Consider the following 26,284-nt stretch of genomic DNA (forward strand, 5'->3'; position numbering starts at 1 on the left):
TTTATAAAGTTCATCTTCTTGTGTCTTGGTAGGATCAATAAAATTTCTTACACTTTGGGCGAATTCTTCGCTGTATAAATTTTTCAATTTCTGGAAAACAGATTTTACAATAAATTAGTTTGGTTGCGGTTAGCACGACGTTGAAAAGAAACGAAGACAAGCCCTTATCATGTAAGTCATAACCGCATGATGTCATGTTATGCCGAGGTCCCATTGGTGAAGAATCATCGGCGATGTGGAAATAAACAAATTTACTCCCAATGGCTCCACATGACATCCCCGGGGGTTTCTAGATCCATGGGAAACTCCGATGATGCTTCCTTTGAACTTGAATCGGGGATTCCCCAGGGAAAATATTTCGAGGGAAGCACGCCGGGGAACCTATTCACGACGCCTCCCAAGCTCATCAATTTCCATCGGTAGTTCATCCACGAGGCAAGAAATGCCCAGTGGGACCTAGCCATTAGTTAACTGAGCAATATATAATTCCACCATCGTAGAGGGGATAAACTAAATGTCCATAGGGTTCCCCCGAATAAGCAGTTGCACAATGTTGAAAACTATGACCCGTAGATTTTGTGTGACAATGGCAATGATGATGTGTGACAATGGCAAAAATTCTGTCTCCGGTCCCTGTTATGGTATAGAGGTCACTTTAAAATGCATTGTAGACTTGGTCAATGCATCCGCATATAATTGATGCACCGTTTTGGCACAGTAAATGTAATTGCAGTCCATAGAACTCTTGGATATTCTGCCTATAACATTTTCTATAGCTACTATGTTAGATGACAGTCAGAGAGATGTACCACTAGGAAAAGCATACTATATCTAAGTCTTTAGTAAATCTTGGATCTCCTGCTGCAAGATACATAGCGCTGGAAAATTTAAATAACTCTGTCAGTAAATGGTAGGTCTTTACTTCATTTTCGGCATTAAAACTTTCATATGTGATGTTATAACCTTTAACAAAAATAAATAAATTAAAAAATATGGCATTATGATACAAAAGTGTTTGTTAGTACACGTACATAAAGTTGATAATAAATGGTGTTTAACGTCCCTCTTTTCTGCTCTATGTTCTATGAGGAATATTTTTGCGGCTACGACCTACTCTTATTTCGAATTCCAACTGCCAGGGGTTCTTTTTTTGCACGCCAATGAGTTCACGGGACATTGTTTTTTTTCACACCCGAACGACTAGACAGTGTACCCGCCAGACCCTCCGTCCTGCACAATTGAGAAGGAGAAAGCACACCTGAAAATACCGAAAAGTGACAGTCACGTTCTAGATGCAAACAAATACAAACAAGAACTTTATGGTAATCGGCTTCTAAATAGGCCCATGCTAGAACAATAATATGCTTTCACTTATCTTTGATTTTAAGGCCTTGGTTGACTGGTACTTAATGCTTTCAGTATGAAAGCTAGTAATACGATAATAATCACTACCTTTCGGTGTTTTCAGTATGAAAGCTAGCAATAAGATAACAATGAACGTTAGTGATACGATAATACTGACTACTTTTAGTGTTTTCAGTATATGAAAGCTAGTGTCAAGATAATAGACATTACCTTTTAGTGATTTCGGTATGATAGCTAGTGATAAGATAATACTGACTACTTTTAGTGTTTTCGGTGTGAAAGCTAGTGTCAAGATAATAATCATTACCTTTTAGTGCTTTCAGTATAAAAGCTAGTGATAAGATAATAATGACTGACAACCTTTTAGTGTTTTCAAAATGAAAGCTAGTAATATGCCACCACTGTGATCTGCTGTAGTATGTAAAACAATGCCATCAGCAATCTCGTGTTTTAGAGGTTCCATAATTAATGGTTTGTAATTCTTTAAATCCTCCATGGTTAATATAGAACCTGCAACAATAATTGATTTATTTGGTTTTGTGGTACCGAAAATACGTCTATCAACAACTTTGTCGTTTGAAGCCCGCAGGTTGTTAACCCGGTTTCGCACAGGACCTAAAGATGAAGTTTGAAATCGATCAAATGCAATAGTATTGATTTGATCGTCTGCTACAAGAAAGGCGATATCACAGTGATAAGCCTATTACTCTTTTATAGCCATGAAACCTACACAAATTCCACACCGACCGAATGAGAGTTGTAGTCTCCGGAATGTGAACTTTGAAAGTTAACGTCGGAAATCATTGGAAAATATATGTGATACATCCTGTTGTAGAAAAAGGCAGCTTATACATTTTATTGGATGAGCATTTTATACTGCAGTAGGGAAGGAGCAATGTTACATGGTGCCTAACTCCGTTCGTAAAACAAACGGACATCGACAGACAGTTTCAAATATTTTAGGAACCAAAATATTAAGATCCGGAAGTGAACACAAATGAACACAAGGGCCAATAACCTTGATTGTAGAAACATACAACACGAGAATATTTGTGACAAAGGGCAGGCACGTAAGTTTGCCCCCGTGTTTCAGGCTCTCCTGATTAATAGGCTTCTATCCCTGTTGGAAGATATGGTTCGCCTATTTCTATATTCTAACAGATAACGAGTGCAGCCACCTCAGTCAACGTTTTCAAACTTGCCATCCCTCTCATACGAGTACATTATATGGAAATACTTTGTTTTGTAAATCGGATCAGTAATTCAACCCCTACACCACTATATAAATAATCGGCTCCGTATTTGGTTATTTTTAAAAATTACCACACCAGTCATACGACACATTATATGGAAATACCCTGTTTCTGTAAATCTGATATCAGAAATTGAGCCCCTTCACCACTATATAAATAATCAGCTCCGTGTTTAGCTATTTTTCTTAACGTTTGTAAATATGCCAATCGATGGATTATCTCCCCTGCTTGTCTGGTTTCACCATTTTCATAGCAGAATATCTCACTGTAAAAAAAAAAAATGAAAAAAAAATGTAACATTACCCCAGATATGATCATTTCATTTGCATTTTGGTTCCCGAGCAAGTTTTGTAGTTTCGATACCCCATTGTACGTGGCATCGGGAGCTATTGAAAACTAGCAGCCCGCCTATTATACAAAAACGAACGCCTTTCTCGTGGATGTCAAACTATAATTATAATCGGATCGCTATATAGGTCTTAAAACATGTAGTCATTTTGTATATTTAGTCCTGTACAAAAAGTAGGACGCTATATCCCATTTCATTCCCATTGCATATATTCATTATAAGTAATTTATTCGTTCTTGATTATAGTATACATTTACCAGGAAAATGACACATGACTGTGAAGCCCAGTTATATGTATCCCTCTTCCAGGAAAACTGCACGGATTCCATTATCACTCTCAAGTTCCGGCATAATAAAGCTCCATGCGAGATTCCATTATCACTCTCAAGTTCCGAAACAATAAAGTTCTATGCGAAATGAGCGTAGCACGGCCGACTGACCGACTGGTAAGTGTTAAAGTGATATCACAGAGCGGGTTGTCGTTCGTTTCATTCCCTTTTTGTTTAGCGCACCAAACTACGCATATTAGTATTACAGTCTGTCTTTTAGGAGTTTAGCGTCTGTTCCCACAGTAAGCGGTTTCATCGACGGCGAATTCTCGTTGGTTTCCTTCCACAATGTGTTCAGAAGTCGGTTTACCGTGTAAAACTACGGATATTGCCATGCTATCTATTTGACCGGATGTTGATGATGACCACGCTTTACATAGAACACTTTATTCCGGAACCAGTGTATGAAACGTACCTCAAATCTGGAAATAAGTCTTTTAAGGTCCCATTAAATCTGTTCGATAGTTTATCCTGTAAGAAGTCCGTACTTTTAACGCCATCTTTCGTCATGGCCACACCCTTCTCTAACATAGCAATACTGGGGGCAAACAATTCTTTCCATGGTAATTTACCGTATCTTTGATGAGCTTCCCAGTATCCCCTTATTTCTCCAGGTATTCCAATAGACAGAGGACCTGAATTTGTTAAAAATGGCAAATTTCTTTAATCAACTAAAGTTCTGCGATGCCGTCTGAAATAATTACACCAAGGGCTTATAGAAAACAATGTCTGTTGTAAATTGATCAGTCTGGGTACTAAAATCGGGGGTTCACCGAAATTGCCAAGAACTCCCGAATAAAGAACTATTACCCAATTAGATGTCTGACAAATAATTTTGATAAACTAAAAATCTATATTTTATTAACTCACCTACTACAGGAATTTTCAATCGGATCTGATGGGTGCCTTTAGACGGAGATATTGCCTTAGCATTTATTATTATTGTTTTGTTCTCGTTTGGATCATAAATGGTCATCATAGAACCTAGAAAATAAAAACAACAACTGTCGAATGCAGCCTTATGTAGTCGCTATCAAACAAAGTAAGATAAACATCGCTACTTTTTGGAGCCACAGTCGGTACAAATGGATAACACGAGTTCCGCACCCAATCAAACCGGAAGTCCCCCCGCACAAGCCTAAGGCATATATTAAAAGAAACAATTATAAAGTATGCGCTCAGTTCAATTCCGATCTACAGTGTTGAAATGATTCAGTTTTTAAAAATGATTTAAAATTCAGTGTCGCTCCAATATTTTATGCTTTTTACGATAACGTTCCTCGTACAGACAAAAGCTGTGGGTGATCACAGAATGAAGATATATTATTTGAAAAAAAGTATTTTACTTCCTCCTATTCCAGAACTATGTGGATTGATATTATGGCAACACAGTAAAGTGGCTATAGCCGCATCTACAGCAGATCCATGACGTAGTAATATGTCCCTGTAAAGAGAAAGTTGGATTAAAGAGAGGGAGAGAGGGGGTGGGGTCGATCCGACACTATCCGGGTCATAATTGCGGGAATAAGGTGGTGTATTTTTATTTCAACAATGGTGTTGCCCCCAGTGCTCCTTCTAGATTGGAAGAAACAGAATCGTATCGATGACATGCATAGATAACAAAGATAACAAACCTCGTACAGTTGGACATTGAAGTTACATATAAAAAGAGGGGGCGAAAAGGTATTGATATCAAGTAACGATACAACGTATGTCGGTGGTTATAAAATTAAAAAATGTATTTTAGATGTGTTGGTATCGATAGGTATTTGTACTAACCTGCCTATTTGAGAACATTCCAGATTGTCAGCGGCAACACCACCAGTTGTAACTAATCTCCTTTTGATGACCGAGTCGCTAAGTTTTAGCATGTATTCTAGTTTACTTGATATACCAATAATCCCCATGTAATTAGCTACAATAATCATCAACACCAAGAACACAACTACCAAACATCTCTTAGGACAACGACATTTCTTGAATTGTTTCGCCTTGTGTGACCCTTCTTCCGTGTCACCATTTGCATCATGACTGGAAATAATTAGAAGCAAAGGCCCGTTTTTTAAATATGTAGTATGATGAATAAAAATAGTATATTGAACAAATCTGATACAAATTTAAATAAAAACTGGCGAGTAGAAGTATAACAGATCAAGGAGTAGCAAATTGGTGACCCCCACCCCCCCATAACCAATCAATCGCCGAAAACAGTAGCCGACGCCAATGAAGAAGGATGGTATTAGGTGGACTCAAAGAAGGTCAGTGATTGGATTTTCGATAATTAGGTCAGTCTAAGCTATGTTTTTCTTGAAACGGAATATGCCCCTAACCGCACCCAAAACAGCAGCCGTCGCCAATGAGGACTGGTGGTTTGAAAAGTAAGCATGGAAAGTAGGTCAGTGATTGCATTTTCGATAATTAGGTCTAAGCTATATTCTTGTTGAAACGGAAAATACCCCTTTAATAAAGTGTACCCTCAAGCTATATCCAAATTCTGCCTCGTTACTTCAGAGCTGTTAGGGAACTGGATTCTCGTCTTATGTGTGAAAACTATGCACGCTTACTGAACATAATGAATTGAATAAAATATCTGAATATGAACAACATACCTGTTATTTATTCCATCCATGTAAGTTGTCTCACCCAGTCTGCGTCTAAACATTCCGGACTCCATTCTTTGTCTAAACACAGCACACCTAACAAGAACAGTATGCACAAGTTTGAGTCATTTGGTTAATATTTCTTTGGGGCGTAGATGCATTCAAGACATGCGGAGGAAGTGACGGAAACTGAAAATCTAGACTATTGGTTATGGTATCTAAATATGTCAATTCCAAAATTGCAGAATGAACGATAAGCATAGTTTTCGACCACATCTAATAAAACGTACGCTTAACTGAAAATGAAATGAACTAACTATAAGTTTGATTCGTTAAAATATATCCCACCTCTTTAATTCCGACAAACTATTCCAATTTAATATAAAACACTTACCCACAAACGATCCACAATTTATATATAGAATTACCTATCAGACGAGTAAGCAATTTCCACATATCTATAACACACACATGTCTATTTACGGATCATCTGCATGTATTAATGAGGTATTGAGTTTAGTATTATTTATTCGTTCTTCCAGCTATCCCTTGGAATCACTGTTAATCTACTTTGAGATAATGTTTTAGAAGATGGATATTATTAGTTTTGCTGTACTCCCGCCTTGGAATTTGTTAATATTAAATAACATGGGCAGATATATTTTATTAACCAACAGCCACAATTATTTAAACCCACAGACCAGGCACAGAATATAGTAATATAATAACTAAGTCGTCCTACCTGTCGACAGTCAGTGAAAATAATTTGATAATTTACTGCCGTTACAATGACTGCATTAAAAACTACTCAATAATAATATTCTATTATCTTTAAACCCGTAGTTAATGAATCGACCGCATTGCTTGCTACTTTTGGCGTCATTAATTTACTAAAGCGCGTCGATATCATTCCCAATTCTAACTTCAGATGTGTTTGTCATCATCAGGTTGCTATAATAGTAAAGAGTATACCAAACTGCGTATATACATGTAGTGAGTTATATGTCTTACGATAAATTATACAAGTTGACAGGTTTAAATGGCGACGGTTATATACTCTTCAAAAAAGTAGGGGATATTCAGAAACAATACAAAACTGCGGAAATGCACTGCTGTTTTTATTAGAGGTAACCAGTGTATGTCAATAAGATAACAGGCCAATTGCCTACACATGAACATAAACAGTTCATATGGGCGGCTTATCTGACGGGCCCATTTCACTCGCAAAGGGATACAGTCAAAAGTGAAAATCGACGTTTTTGATTTTTGTCTTCATAATGAGTAATTGCTCCACCAATCCCCAGACATTCAACAATTCGTCGTGGCATGCTCCTAATCAACCGTCCAATCACGATTTGGGGCAATCTGGCCCACTACTCTTGCAGTGCCACGGCCAATTCTGGCAGTGTTGTCGGTTGACGTTAACATCGACGAACACGTCTCCCGATCATGTCCCAGACATGCTCTATTGGGGAAAGGTCAGGACTCATGGCTGGCCAAGGCATGTGGACAATATGGTGACGCTAGAGGTAGTCATTCACGACACGGGCGCTGTGGGCACGGGCATTATCATCTTGAAAGATGAAACGTCGACCCGCACGTTGAGCAAAGGGCAGAACTATCGGTGCCAGGATGTGGTCACGGTAGTACACACCAGTGACCCTTCTTTGCACAATGGGCACGGGCATTATCATCTTGAAAGATGAAACGTCGACCCGCACGTTGAGCAAAGGGCAGAACTATCGGTGCCAGGATATTGTCACGGTAGTACACACCAGTGACCCTTCTTTGGACAATATGCAAGTCCATTCTGTCAGTCATGGTGATTCCTCCCCACACCATAACAGACCGACGCCCGAATCTGTCATCCTGTCTGACGTTAACGTTAGCATGAAGCTCATTTACACGCCTCCAAACGCGAGTACGCCTATCGGTGAAATCCAGAGTAAATCTGAACTCAACTGAGAACATTACATGCGCCCATCGACGATTACCCAAATTTCTACGCTGCCTACACCATTGACGCATGTTTGCCATGTGCTGGCGAGTTAATAGAGGCACAACACGCGGTCGTCGCGCATGCAAATGGGCTGCATGTAGCCGATTTCTAATCGTTTGGGGTGTAACTCGAATTCCTGTAACTTGGTACAAGTTACAGAAGGCTGATTGGCCGTCTGTCCACGATTTCGCAGGACCTGTGTGCGAATGTATCCATCCTGGGCTTGTGTAGTGGCCCTAGGACGACCTGAACGAGGTCTATCATCAGCATTGTGTGTTTGTTGGTACCGGTTCCACAGTCTGCTGATCACAGACTGTGACGCATTAAGCATGTTGGCTACTGCTCGCTGTGTAAAACCCATTTGAAACATGCCAATAGCACGTAGACGTTCACCATGTTGAAGACGTATCCGACGACACAAGCCGGCCCTTAACAGAGATGTAGGAGTCTATCTTCCCCACGCATACGATAACAATAATTTTCCAGTAATTCATTTTTGTTATCAGGATTGTTGTTACATTCTCATTTATTTTATTCAATATAATTATCATATATCGGATTAGCTCCTGATTACTTTTTCATTATTATTATTATTATTATTCATAACATTCAGAATCATGCTTATTGGATTAGCCCTTAATATTAATCATTACTTTAATAATTAAAATTATATATATGATCTAGTGCTTCGTATACTATCTAACATCCACCATTATTATAAATTAAACATCAATGTTATTAAAATAATAGTTAATGTGTGTTATTGCACACCTAATGAATGCTTAACACCTATTTGTATCATTGTAATACTACTGATCACTAATTAGGCTTACTCCTGCTTCATAGATATGTAATTAATTATGGCTTCGGTACATTGTAACCACTTAGGGCTTTGTCATCATCGCTTTGATCAGTGCTAGTTATATATAAGGTCTATATTTATGGCTTCTTTTTTACTGTATAAAAATACTTGATGTTTTACATATATATGTTATCATTTGCTTGATAAAGACGAGAGAATCATCGTCGAAACGTTGCATGTTAATAAACCAGTGATTGTTATTCCATAAATAGTGTTAGTGTGTTACTGTTCAATTACTAAATGCCACTTAAAGAAGACGTATCATTGCAAATTAAACGTAACACACTAAAGCAAAGATACGCTAAACAGTAAATCTTATGCAAGAATCGATAGAAAAGCAAACATGGATAGGATAAACCAGCACGCTGCAGTTTTCATCAAGTGTCAAAATTTGACAATGAACCCCTCAAACGTGTATGGCGCTATTGCGTGTCGCACGTGCAGCTCAGTGGTTCTGTTGGGGCGATAAGTTTTTCATCTGTGAACATACTCTTAAAGCATGTCAAGTGTCCATGACTATTTATCATATCCTAACCTGCATAGCTATTTGCATTTCAATATCCCCTACTTATTTTGAAGATTAAATAAGCAGATATACCCGCCCTCTTTTTTTTGTATCCATCAAAACTGTTTTCAATGGCATCCCACACGATGTGCTGTCCAACGGCTGTGGCACTAAGGGTGTTTTTTTTTTGTTGCGAACTTGTCCACTGGTTAAATCTAAACCCAGATCTAGAATATGTGACTCCGCCGGGTAATGTGGGTTCCTCGGATGATTCAAAATAGCGATCATTAAAAAATCATGAATAGGTCTGGTCTTTCAAGCCCAGCTGCAAAAAAATGTTGATTGCGACTTTAGCAACAAAACCTACCCCAATTAACTTTGTTAGCAAACAACAAAACGCGCAACCGGCACTTACCCGCACACATTAGAAACACACCCACGCACTTAAGAAAAATTCTGAAGGGAGTATCCGGTATTCTAAATTTGATTGCTATTAAGAATAAAACTCTACATGCTTTAATAGACGTAAACACATAATTTCCTCCATCTTAAGGGTGGTAAATTTCATTCCTATGATTAAACTACGTGTTGGGGGGCGGGGGGTGGGGTGGGAGGGGGAACTCTTCTGCAAACTCCAACCGCCAAGGATTTCTGAACGTCCACGCCAATGTGTACAAGAATGGATCTCAGTTTGTCACTATTGATATGAGCAAGTTCATTTTATTTTATTTGAATGAATTAAATTATAATAAACGCAATATATAAAAGCTATAAAACAAGCACCATCGATTTTAAAATATTCGTGTAGAGTATATTGATTTTGATGAATATTTATAATACTATCAGCTTATCTTTTATATAGCGCTTTAGTACCAGATGTCGATATTGGTAGAATAATGTGTACTATATAATATACATATACATACAGATCTAAATTGTAAAACAGGAACTAATCTGAGCAATGATTTAAACAAGCGGTTGACATGCAAGATACGCCCATATTTTGCAAGAGGTGGACAGAGAACAACCTAAAAAGGCGCTTTTTCATACCGCCAGTTTCAAGGATTTTACGCTCCGACATGCATCAATATCGAATAGAACCGATATGTTTTAAGTTCCATCAAAATCGAATACAAATTGAGACCTCTATAGGGTCCACAAACTAAAAACACGAATGTTCATACAAGCACGAAGTTACGGTTCAATACATGCCAATGTAGAAAGGAACCGATATATTTGGGATATAAACCTATATTTTAAGTTTCATCAAAATCGGATACAAATTTTAACCTCTAAAGGGTCCACAGCTATGGTATTACATATTTTATACTAGTTATGTAGAGTTATTCGAACTCACCCGTAATTATGGCGTAACAATGATATATATGCACGTTACGGTCCTATACATGCTAATATCGAAAAGAACCGAGAACTTTGGGATATAGACCTATATTTCAAGATTCGTCAAAATCGGATAAAAAAATTTGACCTCTAGAGTGGCCACAAACAAAATGTGAACAGACAGGGGCTACGACAATATACGTCCACATGAAAATGTCAAAATGGGTTTCAGCAAGAGGGGATAACTCCGGAATGCTGGAATGGAATAGAGTTCATACTGTAATGGCACCACTACTGTTTCCATCCAAATTTGAAAAAAAGATAGCCACGCAAAGCGTAGAAATATGCCCACACAGCAGCTTTGTTTTTTTTAAAAAAAAAAAACAACAGAAAAGAGGAAGGATTGCTTATCGGATAAAACCGATCATGACCTCAATGCTCTGTACAAAATCGGTAACAATTCTGCCAGAAACTGTATACTCTATGGGTTTTCAAGGGGGTGACTCCGAAAATGAAGTTCGCGGAATGATGAATATCGAGAAGGTTCGTCCCCTCGTGACACAATTGGTTCATACCAAGTGTAGCCTCTATCACGTTGGATAAAATATATAGCCCCTGTCGCATTCACATGGTTTTCGACAAGGGAGGGAATAACTCTGTTAAAAACTATCACGGTGTATTTGGAAAAGTGGACACAACTCTAAACGGAAAGTCGCAGAACACTGAATATTGATAGGGTTCGTCAAAAACAGTCGTCGCTATCGCGTTTACAAGGGTTTCCCACAAAGGGGGGTAACTTCGGAAGGGAAAGTAGCGGAACACACGTAGGATCCACGATTGCCAGTCCGGGACGTCCAGAATTGCAATCGAGTGACGCGTAATTCAGCCCTGTCACAATTCTGTCAGTGAGTGTCCGATTGCTATATACGGAAATGTGTGTAGATCAAAACGGCAAGTCACGGAAAACTGCATATTGATAGGGTTTATCCTTATATGACAACAATGCTTCACACCAAAAATCCGTGAAAAACTATAGCCTCCATCGTGATGAATGGTGGGTAAGGTCACGAGATCTGAGGATCAAGGCCCATAATTGCATATGGTATGTGTACAACCAAAGAAGAAAGAACCCAATATAAGATTTTCCATTTTATTAACCAACCAAAGTTGAATAATACGGCTTTGAACTTGAAATAGACAGAGAAAACGAAACAATAACTCAATACAAACAAGGTCATCTGTAAAATAGTTCTTTGATGAATACCTAGTGCAAAACGGCTTAAAAATGGGGCATTCCATTGTTAAAAAATACATTGCAATTACAGTGCAGACTTTTCTACTTCACTTCGTGAGTTGGGTATTGTAACACGGTCTATTAACACACATCATCCCTTATATTCTCGTCTATCAAGACCTACCTAGAAAATAGTAGGATTGTTTAAAGCCAAAAGCAGTCTGAAGCAAGTATAGCTTTTACGGTAAGATGACACATGGAAGGCGTAAAAGACGCCACAAAATGCATATGTTTCAATATAGATGACATGATATCTATGTCCGGGAATTACTCCCAGGGCCGCGTAAAAAAAACCAATTGAATATATACTGCCAGGGATGCGTAAAAACTCATTTTACTGATATATGTATGTTTATCTATTATCAAGTTCATTACCTTCTCCCTCCACTCTCGAAATCATTTCATTACTTCCTAGAGTAAAATTTTTCACATGAATAACTTTAGAACCTTGTTTTAAACCACTATGCAGATCATGAGTTTCATGGGTTCTCCAATCTTGTTTCCATAGTTTATTCCACATTCTACCGGCTTCATTTAGCTGAAAGGAAAGCCACATAATTTTAACGTCAAACTGATATCTATGCATATAGGCGTACACGTTGTGATATCAAAATAAACAAAAAATTTACCGTATGTCAGACCCTAGATGAGTATGTAGACTCCCCTCCCTCACTACTGTTAAGTCGGGACCCTAAGCAAGGGCGCCTTTTGGTTAATTCATATGAGGACTGAATCCCCAAAGTAAAATGCCGTGATCCTAAAAATTTATATTTATTTAAAGGGACAATAACACTCTTGCTGGCTTGACAGCTCCAGAAAATAAAAAATAGCCTTATTCTAAGTACTTAATCCACTAAATCCTATTTTACTTGTCCAGAGGGTTCAAAAATATTTTCAAATCCAAGTCACATTTGAAAAGCTTTACGTCAGGCTTTTCAAATCATTAAGTTGAATTTTTCCAATTTTTTAAATTAGGCGTGTTAAGATGAAATTTGTATCATCAATTAATTGGAATATTGTAAAATAGTACAATTTGTTGACCAGAATAAAGATTGGGACATATTATTCAGTTACAACAAGAGTGGTATTGAGCCTTTAATAGGAATCCCAGCATCCTTTAAGGATTTAGCTCGGTTGTAACAGGTCTGTAGTTAAAAAGGGGAACATAAATATCGACAGCTTGAGAATTTAGCCGGGTTCTAATTGGCGACTATTTATTGTTGTGTACTTTTTGATATTTCCTTAATTTTAATAAGAGGATGCTTATGATACCATCGATTTCAGTGGCATATATGGTGGGAATAAAGATTTAACGTCCATTCGACACAAACTAGATAATTTCGGGACTAATATATGGTTCAATTTTATTTTTCAATAATTCGCTTGCACGCTGGGGTCTTTAGCAATGGGGGAAACTAGACACCGATACAGAAATGTACGTTCTGATTTAATGAAACGAAACAAAATGTAAAATAAATCAGGAATACATTTCAATCTCGATCAAAACGGCGAATTTGTGGTATTCTTGGTATTCGGTCGACTTGGAAATTTGGCAAAAAGGAAGCGGTATGCCAGTTGAAACAAAAACAAAATATTTGATATACGTCATTCACAACTTACTGTTGTAAAGTGTTCTGAATCGACCACCCCCCATTCGTTGAGAAAGAGTGTTACATTTGGATCTAGTTTATGAACTTCGTTGAACATCTATGCAATGATATTACGATCGTGGAGTTTATTAGCGAAAAAATCGTTGTGATGTACTTCACTATAGACATCCCAGTGTTTAACTCTGTATTGATTTCAAATGTTCCAATGTACAAATGTGTAATTCTATTAAAGATGCATTATGTAAGAGCTAAATATGCGTATTGCATGTCTTTTTAGTGGCTTCACAAATCAACACCAACTAGGTCATCTCGGGACTAACATATGGTTCAATTTTATTTCAATAATTCGCTTGCGCTGACGGGTCCTTAGCAGTGGGAGGAAACCGGAGGACCCACGAGGTTGGACAGGCGACCCTACGCCTTGTCACTTGACTCAATACTAGACCTTACAATCGCCCCCCCCCCCGAAAACAGATAGGCGTGATTCTGTGTCCAATGAAAACGGACAGGAAATATTCCTTGTATAGGCCTACATATTGTGTGACGTAATTCAAAGTACATTCTCACGGCAGTTAGTTGGTGGTCTCGTTACAATTTATATAGAACACAGTAACTTATGAACGACAGTGCTGTACCAAACTTCCAAATGGCTGATCGGTAATAACTGTCCTAAGTGGCTGTGCATACAACGCAATAAAATAAAACAAAACTTCAATACTAGAAAGTCCATTTTATTAACCAATCAAAGTTGAATGAGACGGTTTTGAACCTGCAAGTAGAAATAACAATTAATATTTGAATAAAATACGTGTAAAATTTTTTACAGTCAACATTCAAGTGTCTTTAGAAGTGGGAAACCCCGGATTACCCGGGCAATATCCAGGCTCTTGGGGAGGGGCCAGGGCCCTGTTTCACAGAAACTTAAATCTGCTTATAATCGTCTTAAACTAAAATTTCATCATAACATAAAGAACAATATTGGTGTTAGCCATTATCACATATCTGATAGAACTGGTTAAATGCTTTCCAAAAATAATTTGATCACAGATAGCATTGCTACGATAGATGCGTAACGAAGATTTGAAGAGACGGAAGTGACGAAAGCAAAAGGAAAACACGAGTTATCCTTCTCTATAACTGACTGACATAACGAGCGATTACAGATACACGGACGAATTTCTGCTCACTGATAATTCCTTCGAAGACCAAAGTTGTTATGTGAGACTGTGAGGGGATATCTGACAAATTATAAAAAGAACCGACTGTCACTAGATAAGAGTAAACGAAAAGAAATTAGAAAAGGTTCGTGCATTACCATGTTTAATTTAAGTATAGAAGGAATAAAAACAAGGGAATATAGGGGCTATTTCTGTTTTTATAAAATCCCGAAACACACCCACAAATATTATATGTTTGTAATTGACAATTCTCAAAAGTTTCTGTTATCCAAAATACATAAAAAAAACTATGAAATTCAAGCAATTTAGTCCATCGATATAAGCATTATTACCATTATTGAAGCCAGCGAGTAAATCAAATACCAAGGTCACGAAAGCGGCAAGGTCAAGGCCAACCAATCGATATATTTCCAACCGAATAAAACACAACAAACTCAACCCAATAATTTACTTCATCTCTGGCCATGTGTAAACATTGCTACAACGCATGAAACTCGCCCTGTTAGACCCCCCCCCCCACCACCTTCAACTGTGAAGAAAGACTGCTTATAGGCGTATGAATACAAGCATGCAATATTTATGTAGTCCTGAATAAAGCATGTGACATGCACTTGAGAGGTCGTACCATCAACATCGTTTTTCCCCATCCATCGATAGTCTAAGAATTCACTTCAGGATTTCTCATACAACGTTTGCGACATTCCCCATTGATAATGTAACCGTTAGTTCTTCATTAGCCCAGTGGGGACAGAACAGTAGGACGTTAAACCCAATTTCTTTTCATTGCATTTCAACCCGTCAACAGTTTTCAGTTCCGAAGCGTACGTGTTTACACCCCAATATCTGCTGACGAAAACCGGCAATGCGCAGGTGCTAGCACTTTAACTACAACTTATTAAAATTCCATTTTAAGTTACAATCGATCTTCGTGAAATGCATAAAATTTAAAATCTTATTTTAGTTAAAGATATATTATGTAAGATTGGAGAGAGCGAGGGAGAGAGATGGAGAGAGCGAGAGAGAGAAAGAGAGAGAGAGTTTAACGCCCACTCGACACAAATTAGGTCAGTTCGGGACTAATATATGGTTCAATTTTATTTCAATAAAATTGCGCTGACGGGTCCTTAGCAGTGGAAGGAAACCGGAGGACCCGGGGAAAACCCACGAGGTTATATAGGCGACCCTACTCCTTGTCATGTACATCCGGGGAATCGAAACCACGCCAGTTGACTCAACGACTACCCACGAAGAATGGCGGAAATTACTAATGTTGAAATTTACCTGTTGCAGGTAATATTGACATTAGGGTTCGTGTTATACTTATGAAAAGGATATGTTAACATAATTACTTTCTTTATTTAAAAAAATTATGAACCTTTTCCGGTGACCTTTAAATCAAGAGCTGACAGTTAACGCTATAATAGGTAAAATATAGATAATGCAAAGGGAATAATTATGTAAATATTTTAGTCAAATTACCTTATTCTAGACAGACTTATCGTCGTTTGCAGAACAGCCTCGATTGTCATTGCTTCCGTTGTTACGATAATATACATTTTAAATCAAATCATTAACTGCCAATCATATTTAAATCCGTTGAAAATCAAAACCAAAGTTCTAGAGAGTTGATTAGACAGGTTTAGGGTTTGAACAATGCATCTTTAAAATCTGTTTTAGTGATTTTAGCTTAAGTTTTTGTGAAACATGCCTCAGGTCTTAACAAGACGAACATGATGTAGGCCGATTTGTGTTGAATTCTTGCAGCACGGGACAGGCCATGCTTACTCTTTCCAGATCATAATATACTATTCGCGTAGATAACCAAATTGTATTCGGGTTAATGTTGGAACTTAAAGATACATTCTCACGAAAGTATTTATAGGGTAGATATTTCCAATAAAAGTGTGGCAAATTTGGTATAAATGGAAAGTAGAGACGCCCAATCTTACAAGAAAAATTCTGGATTCTCTGAAAAACACCAATGGGGCAAGCACTGCGCAAAAATGTTAGGGTATCACTAACTGGCAAATCCGACGGCTTATTGTCTTCCAGTTTGACTTAGGGATCGCTTGTTATTTCTTGATCGAATGGGTAGCCATTGTGGGAACAGTGAGGGGTTTAAAAGTACAACAGACTCTGCGATTAAACCGACTTAAAAAGCGATTGGCAGAAGATAATCCAAGAATGGACCCCCGCCACTCAATCAGTTACATGACAAACAAGTCTGCTGAAAATACATTTCTACGGCATGAGGTAGTCTTTTTTTCAATTAAAAAGATTTGAGAGTGATTTGAAGCAAACGTTTGATAGATAAATTAGTTTGAATATGTTTTTGTATTAGTATAAAATTGTATTAGTATACTTACCAACTCCGTCGACTCTCAAATTCTGCCCATGACTTCCCAGTGTAAAGGTCTTCTCGTGAATAACAGTAGAGCCATGTTTTATTTTCAAAGAATAATCCCCTTTAAATCCACGAACTTTCAAACCATTATACAAAGTGTGAGTTTCATGGGTTCTCCAATCTTGTTTCCATAGTTTGGTCCACATTTTACCGGCTTCATTTGGCTGAAAGGAAATTGGCATTGTACGTATTTATATACTTGTTGTATGGTATTTACGATTATTTTCTAGTGTTTTGGTGAACGGCCATGTCGAAATTAATCATTTAACGTTATTTTGATCATTGTTCTGTCCCGTTTTCATTGTCATTTTGAAGAGTTTAAAATTGTCTGTAAGTAAAAACCTTATTCTACTTCCACTTTCTATTATTATATTTTTGTTTAAGCCGAATCCTGGACTTACTGTTAAGTTGGTACCTTCAGCAAGGACACCTTTTGGTTTATTCATATGAGGACTGAATCCCCAAAGTAAAATGCCGTGAATTGCTGGGTGAGAGAAATACATCCTTAATGTATCAGCCATATCCATAGCTTTTTGGTGGTTATTGGTGTTTTCCCATCGTAGTTCAGTGACCCAGAGTGGTAATCCAACTCGAGCCAGTTGATTAACTCTTGCCTAAAATAAATATAAAAGTGTACACGTGTCATTTGGAACTACAATTACTTTTACAACCTATATTTTTCCAAATTTATTTTCAATGGACCCGCTACCACGTTTACTGCTGCTGGTAAGGATTGAATATAATTGTCGTATTTTGATCAAGTAACACGGGAATTCCTCGCCAGAATATCTGACGTAATAGTGGACCGTTAGGAGGGCCATAGTGGTCTAAAACACAAACCTGCATTAACTGTATATCAACACTGCTCCCGAGATGACTCTGTAATCCCATTCCCTTTATAGGTACCCCAGCATCCTTTAAGAATTTAGCTCGATTGTAATAGGCCTATTATAAAACAAAGGATTAAAGGTTATCACGACTGTAAGAGAAACATGTAGATTATATATAATACGACAACGGTCTGTTTCACAGCGATAATGCGAAAGCCTTCTTTTAGCTCTGTAAAGTATGACTGACGTCACCTCATATGACTCTAATAACAATAGACAGGCGACTAATTATAGTATGGTTGACATAATATATTTTAATCGAGTTCAAGTTATGAAAAATAGCCCAACACCGAACACTTGTTGCATGGCATTTCAAAATATACTATTCAAAAAAAGTAGGGGATATTTGATTTTTAAGTGTTATTAAAGTCACCTAATGAAACTGACGAAGAAACAAATGACAAAATGAAATGAAGTTCACATTCATCGATTTATTCCAAATGATCGTTAGACTAAGTAAGGCACAGACTGACCATTATAAGGGTAAAATGATACCCGGGGTCAAACAGCAAAGTTACCACAGCATCACAACCAAGTCAGTAACGGGTAAATCCTCCTCTGTTTGCCAAACAAGCATTGATCCGACGTGGCATACACCTAATGAGACGTCTAAGGTCATTTTGGTCCAGATTGTCCCATTCCTGTTGCAACGCAGCAGCAAGTTCTTGGACATTGGCAGGACGTTGTTGACGTTGACGTAACCTCTGTCCAAGCATGTCCCAGACATGCTCGATGGGGGAGAGGTCGGGACTCAGTGCTGGCCAAGGTAATGTGGTGATGTTCTGTTGTTGGAGGTAACCTGTAACGATCCTGGCCCTGTGACATCTTGCGTTGTCATCCTGGAAGATGAAACGGCGGCCATGACGTCGTGCGAACGGCACAACATGGACTGCCAAGATGTTGTCCCGGTAGTACTGGCCTGTAACACGCCCTGCAACAACATGTAAAGCCGTTCTTCCAGCAACAGGGATGCCTCCCCACACCATAACAGAACCACCCCCAAATCGTTCATGTCTGATAACGTTAACGTCTTGGAAGCGCTCGTTTCGACGACGCCACACCCTCCTACGTCTGTCCAAAAAATCAACAGTGAACCTTGACTCATCTGAAAACATCACATTGCTCCAGCGTCGATTATCCCAGTGTTGACGATCCCTACACCAACGACGTCTTGCCTGAATGTGATGATCTCTCAAACAAGGGATCACGCGAGGACGTCGGGCGCGAAGGTGACCCCTATGCAGTCGATTCCGAATCGTCTGGCCACTCACTCTCACACCAGTGTCTGTTTGAAGACGAGCGCTGATCTGATTTGCTGTGATGACACGATTTCTCAAGGCCAAGGTACGGATAAATCGATCCTGGGCTTGAGTTGTCGCCCTTGGTCGACCTGAGCGTGGTCTGTCCTGTACAGATTGTGTATCACGGTATCTGGACCATAGCCTGCTTATGACAGACTGAGAAACATTCATCGTCCGCGCCACAACCGCCTGTGTTGTGCCGATCTGTAGCATGCCAAGGGCACGTAACCTTTCATTTTGGGTAAGCCGACGCATATCAAAATTTGTTTTCTGGTCACTAAAACAATTAAACTGATGTTTCCACCCTGGAATTCAATGCCACAATGACTGTAACATTCAAAGTCAGAGTCGTGCAAATCTTGGGTTGGACCCCCATGATGATCCCAAGCATCACCTGCATTCCATGCGGTAGCTATTGGTGCGTTTGGGCGTCACATGTAACTGGAAATGTTTCTTCTGTTAGGTTCTATAGTGACTTTTTTCGTAGTCATTTGCATATTTTAGTATTATGCCCCCAAAATCAAATATCCCCTACTTTTTTTGAATAGTATATAAACTTTTCTATGTATTATAGTTTTGGTAAGACTATTTGAGTACTGCCTGGTAATTTTCATGCAGGAGAAAGGTTTGAAATAACTCTGGCACAGCATTGAAAAAGAAAACGCATTTCTAAGTAAGAAAACGCATTTCTAAGTCCAAAATGTTATGATATTAGAAATATTTTACTTACTATTGTAGAATGTGCTGTATTTATTACGCCCCATTCGTTGAGAAATAGTTTTACATGTGGATCTAGTTTATGAACTTCGTTGAACATCCATGCCGTGATATTAGGGTCGTGAAGCTTATCGGCGAAATAATCATCATGAAGTACTTCATTATAAACATCCCAGTGTTCAACTCTGTATTAAATTCAATAGTAAAGAAACAGAACATTGTATCAGATAACCCCATGAATCTTAGAAAATTAAAAAAAATTGAATACTTTCTACTTTGAGAATTGAGAATTAACTGATGGTGATTCATTTGGATTATCATATGCAAAATTGAAATCACTTGGATTAATAATTTGACTTTACTTGGAATTCGTTTCCAGAGAAGAAAGGAATTCTACGCATTGCAATAAAGTTGTCTTTTCCTATACACACGTCATATTTCTTGATTGTCATTGTTAAACATGAGGGATTATATGTAATTAAGGCCTCGATGTAGCTATATGAACGTCTCGATTCCCTAAAAGAAAAGGCAAAATCAAGTGGCCTTCCTAAATAGAGAACTGTACTCAGTTCATGGTATAAAAACGAATACTATGTCCCCCACCCCCGTGTGCGGTATCCGACAAAGCTATAAACTCATATAAATAGGATACGAGAATAACCCGGAAATTAGTCTCGTGAAATGAACAAAAATATTCATATTTAAGTATATATGGCAGTTAGGGTTGTCTTTGTGATTGATGTTGTATTAGGTCATTAGGAAAAAAAATGTATATCCTGACCCGTTCACTACAGCCACTAGATAAACAAATTAAAGCGATAGTACAGATTTGGATGCAGTAAGATTTCAACATGTCTCAATTCTGAAATAAACAATAGTATATTTTCTTGACATTTTCTAAGAATGTGTGAGAAATTTTCATTTGAAATTCGTGACATGTCCTTTTGGAATTTGTTATGTGCCAACTTACTTCCCTTTGGTGTGAGATACGGTACTCTTTAAGTGGTTGTACATGGCAGTCTTCAGGTCATTTCCAGATAAAGACTTTATCCAATCTGGAACATTCGACCAAAACAAATTATGTCCACGAACCTTGATCCTGTATAAAAACCAAGCAAAAATTGTAATAATATAAGAATGCCCTTTAACCAAACACACAAAAAAATCGGACCTATTTAATCAAAATACGCGCTACTAAATTTTTTTTTTATACTTCAACCCTTGTTGGTTCTTGCCCTCAACACAATATGGTGTAGGGCCCGTGCCTTTCCGGTTTCATGCTTTTGACAGGCCCTTTCGGCAGTATATCGAGGTATATGGAATTAGATGGGGTTCTGGGCCAAGTCGAACCCGATCGCCTACGTCTTCCCCCAGCACCTGTTACCGCTCGCCACCAACCGTTCTCTGCACCCGGCTTGCATTCTTGCTGTCGGGCATAGATAGTTATTATAAGAAACAAGAAGATGATAATTTGTTAGCTGTCATACGTAGGAAAGCTTACCCATGTTTTCTCATATCGTCTAATGCAGTCAGCGCTGAAAAATCTTCATGGCCCTGTATGATAAATACTACTTTAGTATATTTGACGTGTAGATCTCTGGTAAATTATTACTCATTTTGTGTTCAAGAATGGACCGTTTAAGGCCAAGCTAATAACATAAACACAATCAGTAAACAATCCAACGTCCGTCTAAGATTTCGAAAATAAATTTAATCGTGTAAATTAGATCATTTTTTGATTCTAATATTTTGTTATTGCATACCCGATGTGGTTCTATATGGGGCCATTTAAGTCCACCTTCTGGAACAGTCCACTCAAAATTATTATAGAAATAATCTCTATAGACTTTCTGATCATCATGTCCCCACATCCAAGTCTTTACCATACAACCAAAGGCAAATTCAGATCGTAATTGTTGAATCTGAAAACAAGATATATCAAGGCTTATGGCATCTTTATATTCTAATAGGTAAAGGCTATTCCATTCTGATTTAAACACGGACCCCATTCAAATTTTTTTTTGTTTTGAAGCACACATATTTATCTTTGTGTTAAGAGATTAGATTAAGAAATGGTTCATTTTCTCGAGTTTTACACGAAGTGTGCATGGAATTCTGGGAGGTATTAATGGGCGTCTGTGAAAAAACACTTGAAACACAGTAAATATACAGCAAGATCGGCTGGATGAATAAATTCGAGGTAATGATATATCCAGTATGGTTTTTTGTGTTATATATTTATCAATTTTGTTTAATATAAAGTAGTTTTACCTCTACAGAGTACCCACTCCCGCTTACTCCTGCAGCAAGGCTGAAACAGAAATACACCTTTGGGCTTATTCGTATTCTCCATTGAACAATAAACGAAGCTTAGCGAACCCTGTTACAATATTGAAAAAAATTGGACCCCCAAAAGAAATGTCAGCCCAAAACTGGTTCCTGAATTGAAATGATAAATTGAAAGTATGTCAACATTCGAATCCCCCGAAAACGAAATATGTTCAAAGGAAGTCACCATAAATACTCAATCTGATTACAATCGTGAACATTCAATATTTTCCCCAAAAATGACGAACCATGACTTTAAGGCAATTCTGCAGTAAATACTTCGATGTGCCCCGATGCATTGCGTTCACAAGATTTTTCATTTGGTAATTCTTCCTGTTATCAATAGCAGTATCCACACAGGAAATAATTAAATTCAATACAGGGTTGATAAATCTGTTACTGAACCTAAAGTAAAATTACTAATAAAGTTTTAATGTAATGTCCAGTAAACGTGCGTTGGGTTTAATTTATACATCAGCAAAGATTCCGACATACCATATAGTTACTTGATCAAGATTTTAATGGATGTGGTAATGGGTTATACTAAGCGATGTGAAATCAATTTATATAATGGTTGTGGAGATATTTTTTTCAGGATATTTTTAATGGGGGAAATGTCATTATTGGTTGCACAAGCCTAGCAGAAAATTTAAATCCAAACCCTTTTCATCATTTCTAGATAAAATCATAATGTTGCAAAAATAAACACTACAAAATGTTGTAAATCATAAAACCAGAAAAAAAAACACGAAAAGGGAAGGGAGGGGTGTATTTAGATATAAATATCTACCTTATATGAATATCAGCCTTTCTGATTTGGTCTATTCTTAAATCGGCTTCTGCTCTCCAGTTGCTAGACAGCGCGGGAATTTCTGTTAAAGATGCTTCATCTATTAAATAGTCTACTTCCTTTTCTGGTATCAGAATATACAGGCGGAATAAGTGGACATCTGAAAGATTTTCAATGTTGAGATGCAATATGTGTTTCTAGTTGTATAGGTGTTTGATAGACCAAAAGGATTAGCCTTACATGCAGTGGCATTTGATTTGCTAGAAGGAATTAACTGTTTCGAGAGGCACAAAGTTGCGCATAATCCTCCCCCAGACCGCCCGGGAAAGCCACGTTCATGTATATCTGACATCACACCTTAAACATGCATTATGCAAAAGGTAAATCTGCTTATTGCAGGGCTTTAGTTAGGCCTGAAATGTTATATAAATTATAAGTTAAGACTTTTATTAACACGAAAAGACCATAATTAGCCCTCGATGCCGTGTTCATTGAATTTGAATCTGATCTGCTGTTCAACGTCCCTTGATGATAATCGAAACTTTGTTAACTATCCTGATAGCGGTAACAATGACAATCGGGGCTACACTGGTTTTAAAATAAAGTTTTCTCGGCTTACAGTGAAGCAATTTGACTGAAATTTTCAGCATATTCCCTTTACATCATCCTTTTTTTAAAACTATTATGGGGGTGGGGGGTGGATGGCCGAATGGTTAGCACGCGCGCGCTGTATCACGAGGCCTGTCATTGAGTCAACTGGCGTGGTTTCAACTCCCCGGTTGTACGTGACAAGGAGAAGGGTTGCCTGTCCAACCTCGTGGGTTTTCTCCGGGTTCTCCTACGCGCAAGCGAATTATTGAAATAAAATTAAACCATATGTTAGTCCCGAAATGACCTAGTCTGTGTCGAGTGGAGTTAAACCCCATTTTTTCTCTCTCTCTTTAACTATTATAGTGAGAAATGCCAGTTCTTTATCTAATCTTCCATTATGTATCTTTAAAGAAACAATGGTGTATTTCCCTATTTAAAAAAACTCTATAGATACAAATAATGAAAACCGATATTTTCTTACAACCGGGTCCGTTAAAAGCAGCACCCAATTCCTGCCATTCAGTGTTACTTTGCATGTGGTTGACTTCGGATATTGTATAGTATTTGTGACCTACAAAATAGAAAACCAAACAGTTTAGTACAGAGGGGATATTCTAGTTTGTAGTCTTAATATAAGCTCTAGACATTCTAATTCAGTATTGGCTATAAACAACTGAGACATTCTACTTTTATAGTATTGCCAATGAACAATTGAGACCAGCTACTTCAGTATTGTCAATAAAAGCTTGGGACATTCTACTTCGGTATTGGCTATCAACAACTGAGCCATTCTACTTTCATAATATTGCCCATGAACAATAGAGACCACCTACTTCAATATTGTCAATAAACGCTTGGGACATTGTAGTGCAGTATTAACGAAAAGGGGCTTACACTATGGTCAAGGAATCATTGGAATGGGGGTAATCATATCCAAATCCGTCAATCGATGCACAATTGTCCAAGGAACTAGTATGCCAACTGCTATGTCCATCGTTCTTGAATTGCCGGAGCCTTGGGCTGTTTCCGAAGAGCGTGGCCCCAAGAACAACTAGATGAGTAGCACTTTGGATAAGTTATTGGTCGCAAAAAAGACGGTTAAAACATGCTATAGATAGATACCCCTGATATTCTTGTTAAGAAGGAAACTGACACATTATATATTTTACAGGTATATTATTACCATGACTATCTTCAGTGTACATCTCCACCATTACTTTATGATAAATTTTACCAGGTGAATTATTCAACAGCCTTATTTTCATCTTCAACAGTAGCTTGGCATGGGCTGGTACCTTTACATTCTGGGCTATGCCCGACCAACTGCCATCAGTTCTGAACAAAGCACAAAATGTATTATACTATTACAATCCGCTTAACCATTACTCAAAATTGGGCGGTTCTCGTAATTCGCCCTAACCCGAACCCTTCTATCGGCTATTAATTTTCTTGTCCATAGTAAAGATTTTGTTGATGGGTCCTTTTTATTCTGAAAACTGAAATATGTGACTTGAATCGTTTGTTGACATCTTATATACAATTAGCACACCGAAGTGAGGTAGTCTCGTTTAAAGGTGGACCAGAAATTTTAGTACATAGTGACTTTTCTGTGAAGAGGTCTTCAACAAAACCGTGCAGAGAAACAACTACTTGAGAATTATCGGGGCCAGGATACGGACCTGTTACAGTCAACTTGGGATCAACGTATCATGTACCCAGTATTAGTCGCGAAAACAACAAATACGGGTAACTACGAATATTACTATTTAAAATAAACATAAAATGTTGTCCTACCTAATTTACTCCGATATTTTACCACCTGACATTTAGTGTAGATAAGCTGGTTTATTTTGCCAGTTTCGGAACGTCTACCGACGACCTGTTTCTTTACTCATTCACAATCACAGCTTTGCTTTTGAAGATGGTAAATCGACATTTTAAATGTCAAGAAAGTTTTAATTTAAGTCTCAGTATTTTGAACATTGGTTAAACTCAACAAAACCATACCTTTTAGTTATCTTAGCACTGTGCTGTCCTTCCATTCTTTGGGATGATAATTCAACATGGCAACCACGACAGTACCAACCATCATTCTCGGAGAAATGGTTGATTTCAAAATTAGGATTTTTGAAAAATTCTGATGATACCCTGAGGGCTAGCCCAAGAATTAAGAACAGCCTTGGAACCATAAAGATCAGTCTTGTCTAACAACTGTATGTTTAAATACACGGACTGTCTTGTGATAGCTACTCGGGTAGTAAGGCTGTGATAAGATAAGGGTATAACAAAACTCTTAAAGGGACATATTGCAATATTTGGTAACCTTGAGATATTTCACTTGATGTCAGGTGCCATAGCACAATGAAAGTAATAATCAGATAATAATTGGATAATAGAGGTTGTATGATTCTACTCAAAATTATGCTTAAATACTACCGAGATACGGAAACAATTAGACCCTACATAGTAAGAAATCTTTCAGGAAAATAACCATCGACTATAGTAAGAATGAAAATCATAAAACGGGTTAATATTATGACAATTTCCTTTAAGACTTTAAGACTATTTTATCTACCTG

The 26,284-nt window shown here is 37.8% G+C and overlaps 2 protein-coding genes across 2 annotated transcripts; both read right to left on the reverse strand.

The window, feature by feature from the left end:
• Positions 1-1,757: 1,757 nt before the first annotated feature.
• On the reverse strand, positions 1,758-6,527 carry LOC126828894 (glutathione hydrolase 1 proenzyme). Its single transcript, XM_050558977.2, has 7 exons — positions 6,291-6,527; positions 5,906-5,992; positions 5,076-5,327; positions 4,643-4,740; positions 4,167-4,280; positions 3,712-3,931; positions 1,758-2,883 (listed from the first exon to the last, which is right to left on the reverse strand). The coding sequence occupies exons 1-7, from the start codon at positions 6,350-6,352 to the stop codon at positions 2,709-2,711; spliced, it is 1,008 nt and encodes a 335-aa protein (XP_050414934.2). The 5' UTR covers positions 6,353-6,527; the 3' UTR covers positions 1,758-2,708.
• Positions 6,528-14,231: 7,704 nt separating this feature from the next.
• LOC126828927 (uncharacterized) lies at positions 14,232-25,900 on the reverse strand. The gene is made up of 13 exons (XM_050558979.2): positions 25,714-25,900; positions 24,890-25,041; positions 24,188-24,277; positions 23,116-23,275; positions 22,269-22,308; positions 21,761-21,919; positions 21,499-21,551; positions 20,968-21,096; positions 20,011-20,182; positions 17,930-18,034; positions 17,491-17,703; positions 17,052-17,253; positions 14,232-14,276 (listed from the first exon to the last, which is right to left on the reverse strand). Exons 1-13 carry the CDS (start codon positions 25,893-25,895, stop codon positions 14,242-14,244), a joined length of 1,692 nt encoding a protein of 563 aa, XP_050414936.2. The 5' UTR covers positions 25,896-25,900; the 3' UTR covers positions 14,232-14,241.
• Between the last annotated feature and the right edge of the window lie 384 nt (positions 25,901-26,284).

Source organism: Patella vulgata, chromosome 1 (genome assembly GCF_932274485.2).
Source record: "Patella vulgata chromosome 1, xgPatVulg1.2, whole genome shotgun sequence".
NCBI classification, from domain to species: Eukaryota; Metazoa; Mollusca; class Gastropoda; family Patellidae; genus Patella; species Patella vulgata.